This window comes from Trypanosoma conorhini (assembly GCF_003719485.1).
Source record: "Trypanosoma conorhini strain 025E chromosome Unknown Tco_14.4_contig_00598, whole genome shotgun sequence".
NCBI lineage: Eukaryota > Euglenozoa > Kinetoplastea > Trypanosomatida > Trypanosomatidae > Trypanosoma > Trypanosoma conorhini.
In genome coordinates, this window is record NW_021704687.1 from 1 (window position 1) to 11364 (window position 11364).

The window sequence follows — 11364 nt, forward strand, 5'->3', positions numbered from 1 at the left end:
ATTGGCGCCGCCCAGGCGGCGGAGGCGGGGACGGGGACGGCGGGGTAGCGACTAGGGTCCCACGTAGCAGAGAGGGAGGGCCTCTGTTGATGCACCGTCGCCACCTCCGACGTGGCGTTGTCAGGCCCTTTTCGGCGTCCCACGTCTCTCAGCAGCGCCCGCTGCATGCAGAGCCGGGGAGAACGAGCATGCAAGACCACCTTGCGGCTCTTGTGTTGGAGTGTGACCGTAACGCCTCACGGCCCTTCAACGGCTGCATCCGCGCTGCAGCCCTTACTGCAGTTGGGGCGGCCTTGTGGGCCCTCACGTTTGGCTGGAACGTCAGCAAACCCGTGATGGATGCCTATGCGAGGACGCAGACAAAGGGCTCCTGGGAGCAGGAAGACGAAGAGGAATGAAAGAAGCGGGATAATGTGGATGTAAAAACAAAAACAAAAAACTAGCCTTCACGCAAATAAAGGGCGGGCTCCACGGCGAGGCATCACACTCTTTGCGTAGAAAGGGATAAGGAGAAGAAGAGGAATGTGCCTAGTTCTTACTCTCAAAAGTGTGCTATATCCTCTGGCATTGTGTCTATTCTCCCCCTCTTTGTGTAACTGCACTTGCATGCGTGTGATTGCCTGCGTGCTTCTCATTCTCCGTGTTGAATGCCGCGCAAAGGGGACTTTATTAGCGTCGTTTTCTCTGCAGGAAGCCCAAGGCCTTGTTATGCGTCATGAAACGTCAACCGGCTGAGGCGACACTGCCGTCAAAGACTTCGCTGGTCCGCGAGAAATCAAAACTTGTTTCTCTTCCTTCTACACGTTCTTCTTCAAGCACGCGGACACTTCTCACGCCCGCAGGGATGTTCACGCCCCAAGTCACCACCAAAGTGGGTCTCAATGTGGTACCCCATGCGGACAGTCTTGCAGTGGGTCACGTATATAAGCGGAACTGGTCTCAGGTAGTTCTTGGCTCCACTAGCGGCCTTATGCTCATTATGGTGCTTGCCATGTTGTACTCGCTGTATGTATTGTGCCTTCCGTACGGGGACAGCATTAGCTTCGGCATTTTGCTCTCTGTCGTGCTGCATCCAAAAAGCAATCTGGAGTACTCCGCTTCCTGTTCCGCAAGGCGAAGGTGTGTGGAGAAGATGCGGCGGCTGCACCAGGAATGGGCGTCTCGCTCCACACTCTCTGGCGTGGTTGGATCCCTGCTCTCGCTAGGCTACTTTTTCATGTACGCCTCCATGCAGGGTGTGATGTTTCTGGGCCTCAACAAACTCTTCTTGGGGTCCCAACGGAGACGGAATGGTGCTGGCTGTGCCGGGAAGGCCAAGCACGGGACTGTTGCGCAGGATGCATTTCACGTCTCCACCCCCGTGGAGCGGGCGTTTCTGCGTTTGCTTACGGTGGGCATCTTGGTCGTCGTCGCTCACTCCACGATTGGCTGCTTCTTCTTTTTTCAATTGCACGCTGTGCTGCTAGCTGTGTTTGCCCTCGCCGTTGTGGTGCTGCCGGAGGAACGCTTTGCTGCTGTGATGTGGCGCCTCTGGCGCACCGCGCTTGTCCTCTTCTTTGTGGTGGCCCTCTCGTACAACATGGCGCTCGACGTCCTCTCCGTCAGCGACGCGGTGAAGCGGGCGACCTCGGCCGTCGTGCACGCCAGGCACCGCTGGTCCAACGGCAGGACGTCTGCGTTGGCTGTGGGCAACACGTCAGTTGCCGACACGGCGGAGGTGAGGAATTCGTCCACCGCTGGAATTGAGGAGATGATTGTGACGAAGCTCCAACAGACGGTGCTGAAGGAGCTCGCCGACACCCTCAAGCATTCAAACGCAACAGAGCTGGCCGTCGCTGTGCGTCAGTTTATTTCCCCCCTTCTGACGACGTTCCCATCGGAACTGAGTATTGGCTCGCTGCAAAATAAAAGCAGGGAGGTCTATACCTCCCTCTTCCAGCGTGGCGGTCCACTGCGCAAGGTGGACTGGGTCAGTGTGTTGCAGAACTCACTGCAGCGTTGGCGACCCGTGGTTATTTCTCTAACTCAACTTCTGTTTGAATTAGGGTCGAACATGATGGGGTTGTTTGACTCGGTGTATGCGGGCATCTTATTTGTCTGTGTGCTTCGCTACTTCCTGCAGCTGGAGCACACGATTCTCTACTACGTGGTCGCCAAGATGCTCCGCGTTATTCACCCGCGCGACGGTGAGCGACACGCACGCATTATAGAGCGTGAAATCACCGTCTCCTTTCGGACCCTTCTGCAGTCCTTTTGGCATCTCTCATGGTTTCACTTCTGCATTACTTTTTGTCTCTTCAGTGCCTGGTCGTTCCCAACCCCGTTCTTCTTTGGGGCAGTGTCCACCCTCACCGCCGTGTTCCCACTCACACCGAAGTGGATCTCGCCCGTCGCCTGCGCGTTTGGGTTTGTTCTCTTTAACGCCGTAAGTACCTATGGGTTTCTCGGCGCCGTCGTGGATCGGCGTGTGTGGAGCTGCCTCCTCGCGTTTTTGGCGTCGTACTTGGATGAGTGGCTGCTCTGCGTTTCGCGTGGGTTGCGGGGAGACTCATTGAAGGACGCCGCAGGGGTGGAGCGGGAGCAGCTGCCAACGTTTGTCATCGGCACGGCCGTCGTGCTTGGCTATGTGCGCTACGGGGTGCGTGGGATTCTGCTTGGGCCCATGACCGTCATTGTGGCGAAGGTGCTGTTTGACAACTGGGACATGGTCACGGCGTGCGAGACGCCGCCTCCTGAACTGCGGGGCACTACGGAAGAGAAACCGACGGCACGACACCCACGAGAGGCGTGACGTGTGCGTTTTCTGAAACCAACGGAAGCATTTTGGTGGCGGTGGGTGTGGGGAGGAAGCGGAGACGGCGGCGAAGCAGGGAGATATATGCTTTAATTCGTGGCCCCGTCTCTCTTTTAATGCTTTGCCTTTTTCTGTGTACGGTTTCTTGTTGTTGTTGTTCCCCTCCCCCCCCCCCCCTGTGCGTGAGGGTCGGCTTCGGCTGGCTATGAGTACTGGCCCACAGCGACGAGGGCCACGGCGGGGCGGAGAGGGAGGGGCGTAAAGAGATTAATAGATGCCAGCAAGGCATCATGGGTGTTGTGCGGGCCTCCACCGCGGCACTTTCACGGGGACGTCACACCCCAGTGTGTGACTACCGACAGCATATCTTCAACGCCGGTGTCTATGCTCTCTTTGCTGCACTCATACGAGAGGTTGGCGGAGGACCTTTGCTGCCGGGCTTGCTTCACGTACATGCAAAGCAAATTTTGCTTTCCTTCTCTTTTTCTGGACTACGTTTTTTTTTTCGTTTGTGTGCTTGCGTTGATTTCCCCATTTCTTTTTGGTAGCGCATTTGGGGGGGGGGAGAAGAAATGCGCGGTCAACGCCTTGTGCTTGGTGGGCTTGATGCGACGCTGTTGCTTGACGCCTACCGCCGTGGCCGCGCCTCCGGCGACGCCCCCCGTGTCGTGGGAGGGGTGGGGGGCGTCAAGCCAACTCTGCTTGTCAGCGCGTGTCTGCTCGGGCAGTGTGTGACGTATCGTGGGGGGAGCTGCGCCACGCCGCAGCATCGTCGCACGCCCATCGGTTTTATTGTGGACTGTCTGTGGCGTGAGTACCGCCTTGTGGAGTGTCTTCCCATCTGCCCAGAGGTGGACCTGCTCGCAATGCCGTCACCGCGGCCGCCGCTGCGATTGGTGAAGGAGTCCCGTGACGAACCTCGCCGACTCGTGACGGCGCCGCCAGCCGTGTCGAGGCACGTGCCGCCCGCACCCGGCACGTGGCGTGACGAGGGAAATGAAGCGAAGAGGCGCCTGGCGCAACGCCATCCACGTCTGGCGGAGGAGTTGCTGGTACGGCGGTTGGCGGGCATAGACGGGTGTGTCTTCAAGTCGCGGTCGCCCAGCTGCGGAGTGCGGGACGCGCGCCTCTACTTTGCGGAGCGCGGCGGAGACTACGAGGAGGTGGACGGCTTCTTCGTTGGCGGGTGGGTGCGCCCCGCTGCCGCCGCCGCCGCCGCGCCGCCTCTGCCGCTGACGACGGAGCGTCAGTTGTGCTTTGGCGAGGCCACCTCCTCGTCTTGTGGGGCGTGGTCGGGCCGCAAGGAGGCAGTGCTGTCGTTTGTTGCGGATGTTTTGGCCCGTTTTGAGGCCCGGCATCGTGCAGCGGCGTCTTTCCCTTTTCTTTGAATGGAGGTCGCCGTGCCTTGTTGTTGTTGGTGCCGTTCTGCTGCTGCTGCTGCTGCTGCTTCACTGTTTGCTCCCAATTTTGTTGCGAATGTGTGTGTCTGTGTGCGCCGCCATCCTGCGCCTGCGACTTCCCTTCTCTCCTTCACTCTGTGGCAAAACAACCACGACCCCAGAGGTGTAACAAGAAAGCAAGACGAAGGGCTTCAGCGCGTAGCTTCTCTGAGCGTGTGGGGGAATGACGTACAACACCCCCGCTTGGAATGAGGAGTTTGGGGTGTTGAAGCAAATGCAGGAGGACCGCATGAACTTCTCCAACAGCATGGCCTGCCATGAGCGCTGCGTCTCGCACTACTGGTTCAACGACTTCTACGGCGGGGAATACAAGTGCATGCGCAACTGCCTGGAGAAGCTGAACCAGGTGAGCATCATCACAAACATTAACTTCAACAAGTATGAACAGGAGAAGGCGGCACGGAAGCGTAAGTAGTGCACGGAGACTCACGCCGCCTTGAGGGGGGGGGCGGTGGTGGGAAAATACGACGCTTTTTGTTTCCGTTTTCCTTTTTGTCGCTTCCCCGCCTCAACGTACACGCACACACGCCTCTTCTGCCGTCGTTTTTCTTTTTTTCCCCCCCGTAACGCCTTTTTTAAAGCCCCGGGTTGGAGGGGGTGGGTGGAGCGACGGTGGCCGCCGCCTCGGCTCACATGCGGCGGCGTGCCCGTCACCGGGCTCCCCGTGCCTGCGCCCGCGCAACCCCCTGCGGCGGATGACGTGTGTGTTCTGCCTCCCCCTTACTTCCCTCTCTCCTGCCCTCTCTCCCTCTCTCCCTCACTCTCTCCCTCTCTCACACTATTTCTTTCTCATTCTCTCACTCTCTCTCTCTTTTGTGCCGCGTTGGCGCATCCGTTCTGCGCTGGGCTCCTTATTCCCCCTCCCGGTTCTCTGTGGGAGTGCCCAGTGAGGGGAACGAGCGAGCGTGGGTAAGCCGGCGACAGCGCGAGGGGAGGCGAGGGGTGTGTGCATTGAGGAAGGCCGCTGCGGCGAACACACTTTGCGCAAGGAGGCGACACGGGAAGGGGAGACCGGGTAGAAGAAGAGCGAAGATGGTGCTGGCAGAGCTCGGGCAGAAGATCGGGGCGGCGATCTCCAAGATGTCGTCAAAGCCGCTCTTGGGCGAGGACGACGTGAAGGAGCTGCTAAACGACGTGGCACGGGCGCTGCTTCAGGCCGACGTGCACGTGACGACGGTGAAGGAGCTGCAGCAGACAGTACGCGCCGAGGTCGCCATCACGTCAGAGGCGGTGGGGCTTAACAAGCGGAAGATACTGCAGACCGCCGTGTTCAACGGCCTTAAGAAGATCCTCGACCCGGGCGTCAAGCCCTTCATGCCTGTGAAAGGGAAAAAAAACGTTGTCATGTTTGTCGGCCTTCAGGGGTCTGGCAAGACGACGTCCTGCACAAAGTATGCGGCGTACTTTCAACGCAAGGGTCTCAAGACGGCACTGGTATGCGCCGACACTTTCCGTGCTGGGGCTTACGACCAGCTGCGGCAGAATGCCACCAAGGCGAAGATTCGCTTCTACGGCTCTCTCACCGAGGCCGACCCTGTCATTATCGCCAAGGAGGGTGTGACGGAGCTGGAGAAGGAGAAGTATGACCTCATCATCATTGACACCAGCGGCCGCCACAAGCAGGAGTCTGCCCTCTTTGACGAGATGAAGCAGGTGCAGGAGGCGGTGAAGCCGAACGACATTGTCTTTGTCATGAGCGCCACAGACGGGCAGGGGATTCGCGAGCAGGCTCGACAGTTTAAGGAGAAGGTGCCGGTTGGCTCCGTGATTGTCACAAAGCTTGACGGGCATGCAAAGGGCGGTGGGGCGCTGGCGGCTGTTGCCATGACAAAGAGTCCCATCGTCTTTATTGGCACAGGCGAGCACTTTGACGACTTTGAACTATTTCAACCAGAGAGCTTTGTGAGTCGCATGCTAGGCATGGGGGACATGCGGGCTTTGATGGACACGATGAAGGATGCCAACATCAACAGCGATAGTGAGCTTTACAAGCGATTTCAGGATGGCCAGTTTACGATGCGGGACATGTATGAGCATCTGCAGAATGTGCTAAAAATGGGCTCCATGAGCAAGATCTTGAACATGATCCCCGGCATGTCGGCTCTCAGCGGGGCCGCTGGCGAGCTCGGGGACGTGACGCTGAAGGCCTTTATTCACATCATGGACAGCATGACGGCCGCGGAGCTGGATGACGCGCGTGTGAAGAAGACCATGACCCCCTCCCGTATTCTCCGCGTCGCCCGAGGCAGCGGGCATACGCTCCTTGAGGTGCAGAACCTCATTACTAGCTACACGAAGTTCGAGGAGGTGGTAAAGAAGATGGGCAAAATGAACTTCAAGGCCATGACGCAAGATCCTGGCAGTATGCTCTCAGGGCGCATGGGGCAGCAGCAGATGACGCAGCTGGCAAAGGCGCTTAGTCCGGCGATGCTGCGGCAGATGGGTGGGTTTCTGGGCTGCAAGGCATGATGAAGCAGCTGCAAAACTTGAAGTAGACCACAGTCTTCTCCCGCGTGAGGGCGACAACAAAGAGGCAGACACAATCAAGGAGGAAAAAAAGCGGGAGTAAAGAGAGAAGAAACCGCGGCACTCCACAAAAGGCTGACGGCGAAGATGCGGAGGGTGGGTCGCGTAAGACTCCTTCATACCACAGGCATGTCCCCACGTGAGCATACATACACATGTAATATCTAACACACACATATATATATAATGTACGTGTGTTTGTGTCTATCTCTCACTGATCACACGCCTGCGGCGCGGGGTTTGACGCCGTGGTGTACTAAAGCCGGTCGAAGGGCACGGAGGAGCGTGCGGTACTCGCGTGCATGCTGGCACACGTGCACTCTAACAGCCTCTTTGAAGCCACAACGTATTTCTCTCTCTCTCTCTAACTGTGTGTGTGTGTGTGTTGGTTTTGCCGCCTCCCTCTTTCACTCTCTAAAAAGACTTGCGCGGGGAGGGGGCCCGCAATCCAGAAAAGAAGAAAACAAAGCAACGACACAAGAAAAGGAATGGAGACACTACTGAGCGACAGTAATACAAAAAAGGGGGCAAAAACATCGACGCGCCCATTTACTCTCAGTGCAACATCTCAGCGTTTCGTTTCGGTGGGGTTGCAAGGACGGCGGCGAATGACATCTGCACCGGCGCTTACCGGTGGCTTTGCTTTTGTACTTCCTCTTTCCCTTCTTCTTCTTCCTGCTTTCCCCCCTCCCCCCCACTCTTACGCACAGACGCGAGGGGGCGAAACCGCGTGGACCACTAGAAATCAGAGGTTTCATCCTCAGCCACTCACTGGGAAGGCGTGTGTGCGGCCGCAATGTCACTGGCGGCGCCCCACGAAGCCTCAGAAAAGACTTCAGCGGCCGCGCGTGTGATGCTCGGCGATGTCACGAACACTGCAGGCGGGAAGTCGGCCGGCGCCGGGCGTAGGCCCCTGTGCGGCGCTCAATTTAGCGTGCGAAGAGACCTCGTGGCTGCGGCGGCGCCATTGATGGCTGCGGCGGAGCAAAGAAAGTTGCAGACCCCGCGAACGAACGAGCCCACGGGGCAGGCCGCGGAGAGCGGCCAAAAAGGCGGCGGCGTGGTGGCGGGGGGCCAATGCAGCAACGCCAGGCGCATTGCCCTCTCGGCGGAGAAAGCGGTCTCCCCACAAAAGTGGATGCAGCGCCCACTGAAGTTCCTTCGGAAGTATTTCTTTCTGAAGCGCCTCAACGCCCTGCCCTCCACCCCGGAGGATAAGAAGCGTTCGACGTCGGCCCAGTTCCGCCGTCTGCACGTGTGCGCGTCGATCAAAGGCGGTGTTGCCTCTGGACGGCCGCCGCCTCCGCCTCCGCCGACTTTGACCGAGGGCGGTGAGGAGCATGCAGCGCGTCGCTTTGTGCGCTCACGCTGTTTTGCTGCTCCGACGTCGCGCGTCCTTTTTGCGGCAAAAACGTCGCCCACTGGAGATTCCGGGCGCAGCGATGGAGGTGGCAGCGGCGTCAGTGCGACTGCCAAGGTGAGTATCTCCCGCTATGATTCCGCGAATTTGCAAGCGTGTGAAGGAGAGCTGTCAGTTCTCGTGGGCAGGCAACTGGGCGGGAATGTGGATCCACCTCCCCTCACGGGCAGGGAGACGGATGGCGGGAGTGAGGCGGCGGCGGAGGCGCCCCCACCGAATCCGACCGCGGGTCACCAAAGCCACTCCCATAGTCGCTCGGCGATTGGGGAAGCGGCTTCGCAGACGGATGGTGTTGATCTCAGCACCATCTTGCCCATTGGCGATGAGGAGGTGCTCGTTCAGTTGGAGGGGCTCACGACTCCTGTGCGGCAGCCCGTGTTGACCTTGGATGAGGGCAAAGCTGCTCCTACGCCAGAGAAAGGCACGACAGAAAAGATGTGTGCTGAACTCTGCACGCTTGGAGACGTGGCTAGAGACTTCACGCCACAGCCCTCCAGCCTGCTGGAAAGGGCCGGTATCCTTACTGCAGGGAATATTAACCACGCAATGATGTCCTTCGCAGTCTATCACTGCCGTAACCTGGATGAGTCGTCTCATGCCTTTGAAGGGTTTCTTTTAAGACACTTTCTGGAACAGTTCAAAGTGTACGAGACAGCTGTATTAGAGGCGGCCTTTGTGGCGGGGTATACCCACATGGTCGCGGTCCCAATGATGAAACTGTTGGAGATGGGCGATCGACGCGTTCTGTGCATGAAAAGAGATATTTACATCAGAGGCCTGATTGAGCGCTTTGTCTTGGAGCAGCCAGGGACACGTAGAAGCAAACTCCCTGCGTGCCTTCGCCCCGCTGCCCGTCGGCGCGAGAGTCGTCGACGCCGGCCGGCGCGGCAGGGCGAGGCTCCGGCCATCCGTCAGGCGGGCCGCAGCAAGTCCACTCGTGGCGAGCGGAGACAGCCGGGCAGCGACGGGTACGAGGTACACATCATGGGGAAGGGCGCGGGAGCCAGCCGTGGAGCAGCAGCTGCCGCCTCCAATCTGCTGCCGAAGACGCCGCCAAAGCCCCCTAGACTGCACGTCTTCAGAGCGGTCCAGCCGGTGCAGAGAAAGCGCACACCGAAGCGTTCACCAAGAGAGGAGGAGCTGATGGACATCGTGAAACTCGTCTCGTCGTAACAACTTCGCTGGCCGGGGCGGGAAAAGCGCGGCTCTGCGGCACTCTCGCAGCTTGTGCGCGCTGCGTCTGACGCGACGACCAGCGCACACGTCCTTATCTATAGAAGCACAGGGGGGGTAGACTCGGAGACTGGGCATCGGCGGCCACCGCGGCGGCTGCTGGTGATGCAGGAAGAGGATAGAGACGACACAACCATCAACAACACGAGAGAAACGGATAAAAAGGGAAAAGAGTAAAAATGATCCAATAAAATGAAAAGGTCGTGGGTAGTTGGGGGACTGCGGCTGTCACACGTCGCGGTTGGTACCCCCCCCTGTCTTTTTTTTTCTTTGGTGCGTTGTAGGCACAATGACAAAAACAAGAGTAAAAGGAAATACAGAAGAAAACAAAAAACTTGTGTACTTTTTTTGGCCCCTAGTTTTTCTCACAATCGTGCCGTATGTTATTACTTCCCACTAGATGTTGGTTTTTTTTTGCCTCTTTTTCTCCTCTTTGCTTTGGGTTTTAAATTCTTTTGTTTGTGTGTGTCTCAGTCTTTTGCTGTTCTTTTTTATCACATTTTTTTATTTACTGATTGTTTTTCCTCCGCCCTCGTCCGCCTGTCTGTGTCTGTGTCTGTGTGTGTGGTGTTTGTTTGTTGCTTGCCCCTCCCATCCACAGGTGCCAGCCCCGGAGGAGGAGGTGACCGCCGTGATTGTTCTCAACGCCGTCATCTCTTTTTTTTTTTTTTCGTTGGTTTGGAGGTGGGGGGGGGGTTGTGTACACGTTTTTTTTATTATTATTATTTATACAACCTCCATGCATGCGCGGTTGGTCCTCCTTTTTCTCCTTTTTGCGCTTTCCCGTGAGCCTTGGGGGAAGGATAGCCGGGGAGTAGAACATGTCGCGCGCTGACCGCGTTGTCATCTTTTTGGACATCGACGGCGTCCTGCTCCCCGTGCCTCGCTTCACCTTCGGCGGCGGCGACCTCTGCGCCCAGAGCGTCCGTCTTCTCCAGCAGATCGTCAACGGCTGTGGCGGGGCGGAGAAGGTGACCCTTATCCTCTCCTCCACCTGGCGCAACTTCCCCGAGCAGGTGCGGCGGCTGAATGCGTTTGTGGAGAAGACGGTGGGGGGTGGCGTGCCGGCGGTTGCGGGGGGCACGCCGAACGGGACACCCAAAACTACCGTCGTCACGTACTACCCGGACGATGCGTCGGAGCGGCGGCTCGTGCGGGACCGCGTGGATGAGGTGACGAGGTGGATTCACACACACGTGCGGGAACACCCGGAGGCTATTGGCGGCCGCTGGTTCGCGATAGACGACATGCAGCTGGACGTGGACGACCGGATGCGCGGCCATTTTTTGAAGACAGAGACAGAGACCGGCCTCACAGAGGCGGATGTGGCGCGGGCGCTTGAACTCATTGCCTCCTTCCCAACTCCAGAGGTGGCGGCACAAGCGGCGGCAGCCGCGCTCGTTGACCCCGCCCTGAAGGACGACGAAATCGATATTTTGGAGTCCCGCTGCCGCGAGTTGTCAGGGACTGTGAGTGAGCTGCAAGAGTCCCTGCGACAGTCGCGGCAGGCGCTCGAGGCACTGCAGTCGCAGCGCCTCGAGTGGGAGCGTGAACGCAAGGAAATGGCGCGTCGCTTTGAGGACGTTAGCTTTCGTCTGGCGAGGTACGACTTCGCCAAAAAAAACGAGGCACTCCGGACGGCACTGGCGGCTCTCGAGAGCAAAACCGGGAAGGAACGGCACGCGTTGGAGAGCCGCATCAAAGTCCTTGTGGATCTTCTGCGCGCCAAAAAGGCGCTGGAGAAGACCGCACGGAAGCGGCAGAAAAGACCGCAATGACGGCCACGCGCGGGCGGAGAAAAGCGGCCGCGCCGCCGCAGTCACCATACCCAAGTGGTTAAGGGGACTGACTAGAAATCAGTTGCGATCTCGCGCGCAGGTTCGAACCCTGCTGGTGACGTTTTCCCTACAATTTTAATACGGCTCTTGTTG

General features: G+C 58.3%; 6 protein-coding genes and 1 non-coding gene across 7 annotated transcripts, besides 5 other annotated features; all 7 read left to right on the plus strand.

Annotated features, from left to right (window-relative positions):
- Tco025E_07583 (uncharacterized protein) lies at positions 1-398 on the plus strand (the record flags this gene model as incomplete). Its single annotated transcript, XM_029374448.1, has 1 exon — positions 1-398. A coding segment is annotated over one exon (398 nt), but the record flags the coding sequence as incomplete, so codon positions are not given.
- A 317-nt stretch (positions 399-715) lies between these two features.
- Tco025E_07584 (Trypanosoma vivax) lies at positions 716-2791 on the plus strand (the record flags this gene model as incomplete). The annotated part of the gene is made up of 1 exon (XM_029374449.1): positions 716-2791. One exon carries the CDS (start codon positions 716-718, stop codon positions 2789-2791), a length of 2076 nt encoding a protein of 691 aa, XP_029225439.1.
- Positions 2792-3366: 575 nt separating this feature from the next.
- Tco025E_07585 (uncharacterized protein) lies at positions 3367-4182 on the plus strand (the record flags this gene model as incomplete). Its single annotated transcript, XM_029374450.1, has 1 exon — positions 3367-4182. The coding sequence occupies one exon, from the start codon at positions 3367-3369 to the stop codon at positions 4180-4182; it is 816 nt and encodes a 271-aa protein (XP_029225440.1).
- Positions 4183-4200: 18 nt separating this feature from the next.
- Positions 4201-4242: a microsatellite.
- A 1044-nt stretch (positions 4243-5286) lies between these two features.
- Tco025E_07586 (putative signal recognition particle) lies at positions 5287-6723 on the plus strand (the record flags this gene model as incomplete). The annotated part of the gene is made up of 1 exon (XM_029374451.1): positions 5287-6723. The coding sequence occupies one exon, from the start codon at positions 5287-5289 to the stop codon at positions 6721-6723; it is 1437 nt and encodes a 478-aa protein (XP_029225441.1).
- Positions 6724-7149: 426 nt separating this feature from the next.
- Positions 7150-7166: a microsatellite.
- A 264-nt stretch (positions 7167-7430) lies between these two features.
- Positions 7431-7464: a microsatellite.
- Positions 7465-7576: 112 nt separating this feature from the next.
- On the plus strand, positions 7577-9373 carry Tco025E_07587 (uncharacterized protein; the record flags this gene model as incomplete). Its single annotated transcript, XM_029374452.1, has 1 exon — positions 7577-9373. One exon carries the CDS (start codon positions 7577-7579, stop codon positions 9371-9373), a length of 1797 nt encoding a protein of 598 aa, XP_029225442.1.
- Positions 9374-9719: 346 nt separating this feature from the next.
- Positions 9720-9766: a sequence feature (A-rich).
- A 208-nt stretch (positions 9767-9974) lies between these two features.
- Positions 9975-10012: a microsatellite.
- Positions 10013-10254: 242 nt separating this feature from the next.
- Tco025E_07588 (uncharacterized protein) lies at positions 10255-11211 on the plus strand (the record flags this gene model as incomplete). The annotated part of the gene is made up of 1 exon (XM_029374453.1): positions 10255-11211. The coding sequence occupies one exon, from the start codon at positions 10255-10257 to the stop codon at positions 11209-11211; it is 957 nt and encodes a 318-aa protein (XP_029225443.1).
- A 40-nt stretch (positions 11212-11251) lies between these two features.
- Tco025E_07589 lies at positions 11252-11332 on the plus strand. The gene has a single exon. It is a non-coding gene; the product is annotated as a tRNA-Ser (tRNA).
- The last annotated feature ends 32 nt before the right edge of the window (positions 11333-11364 follow it).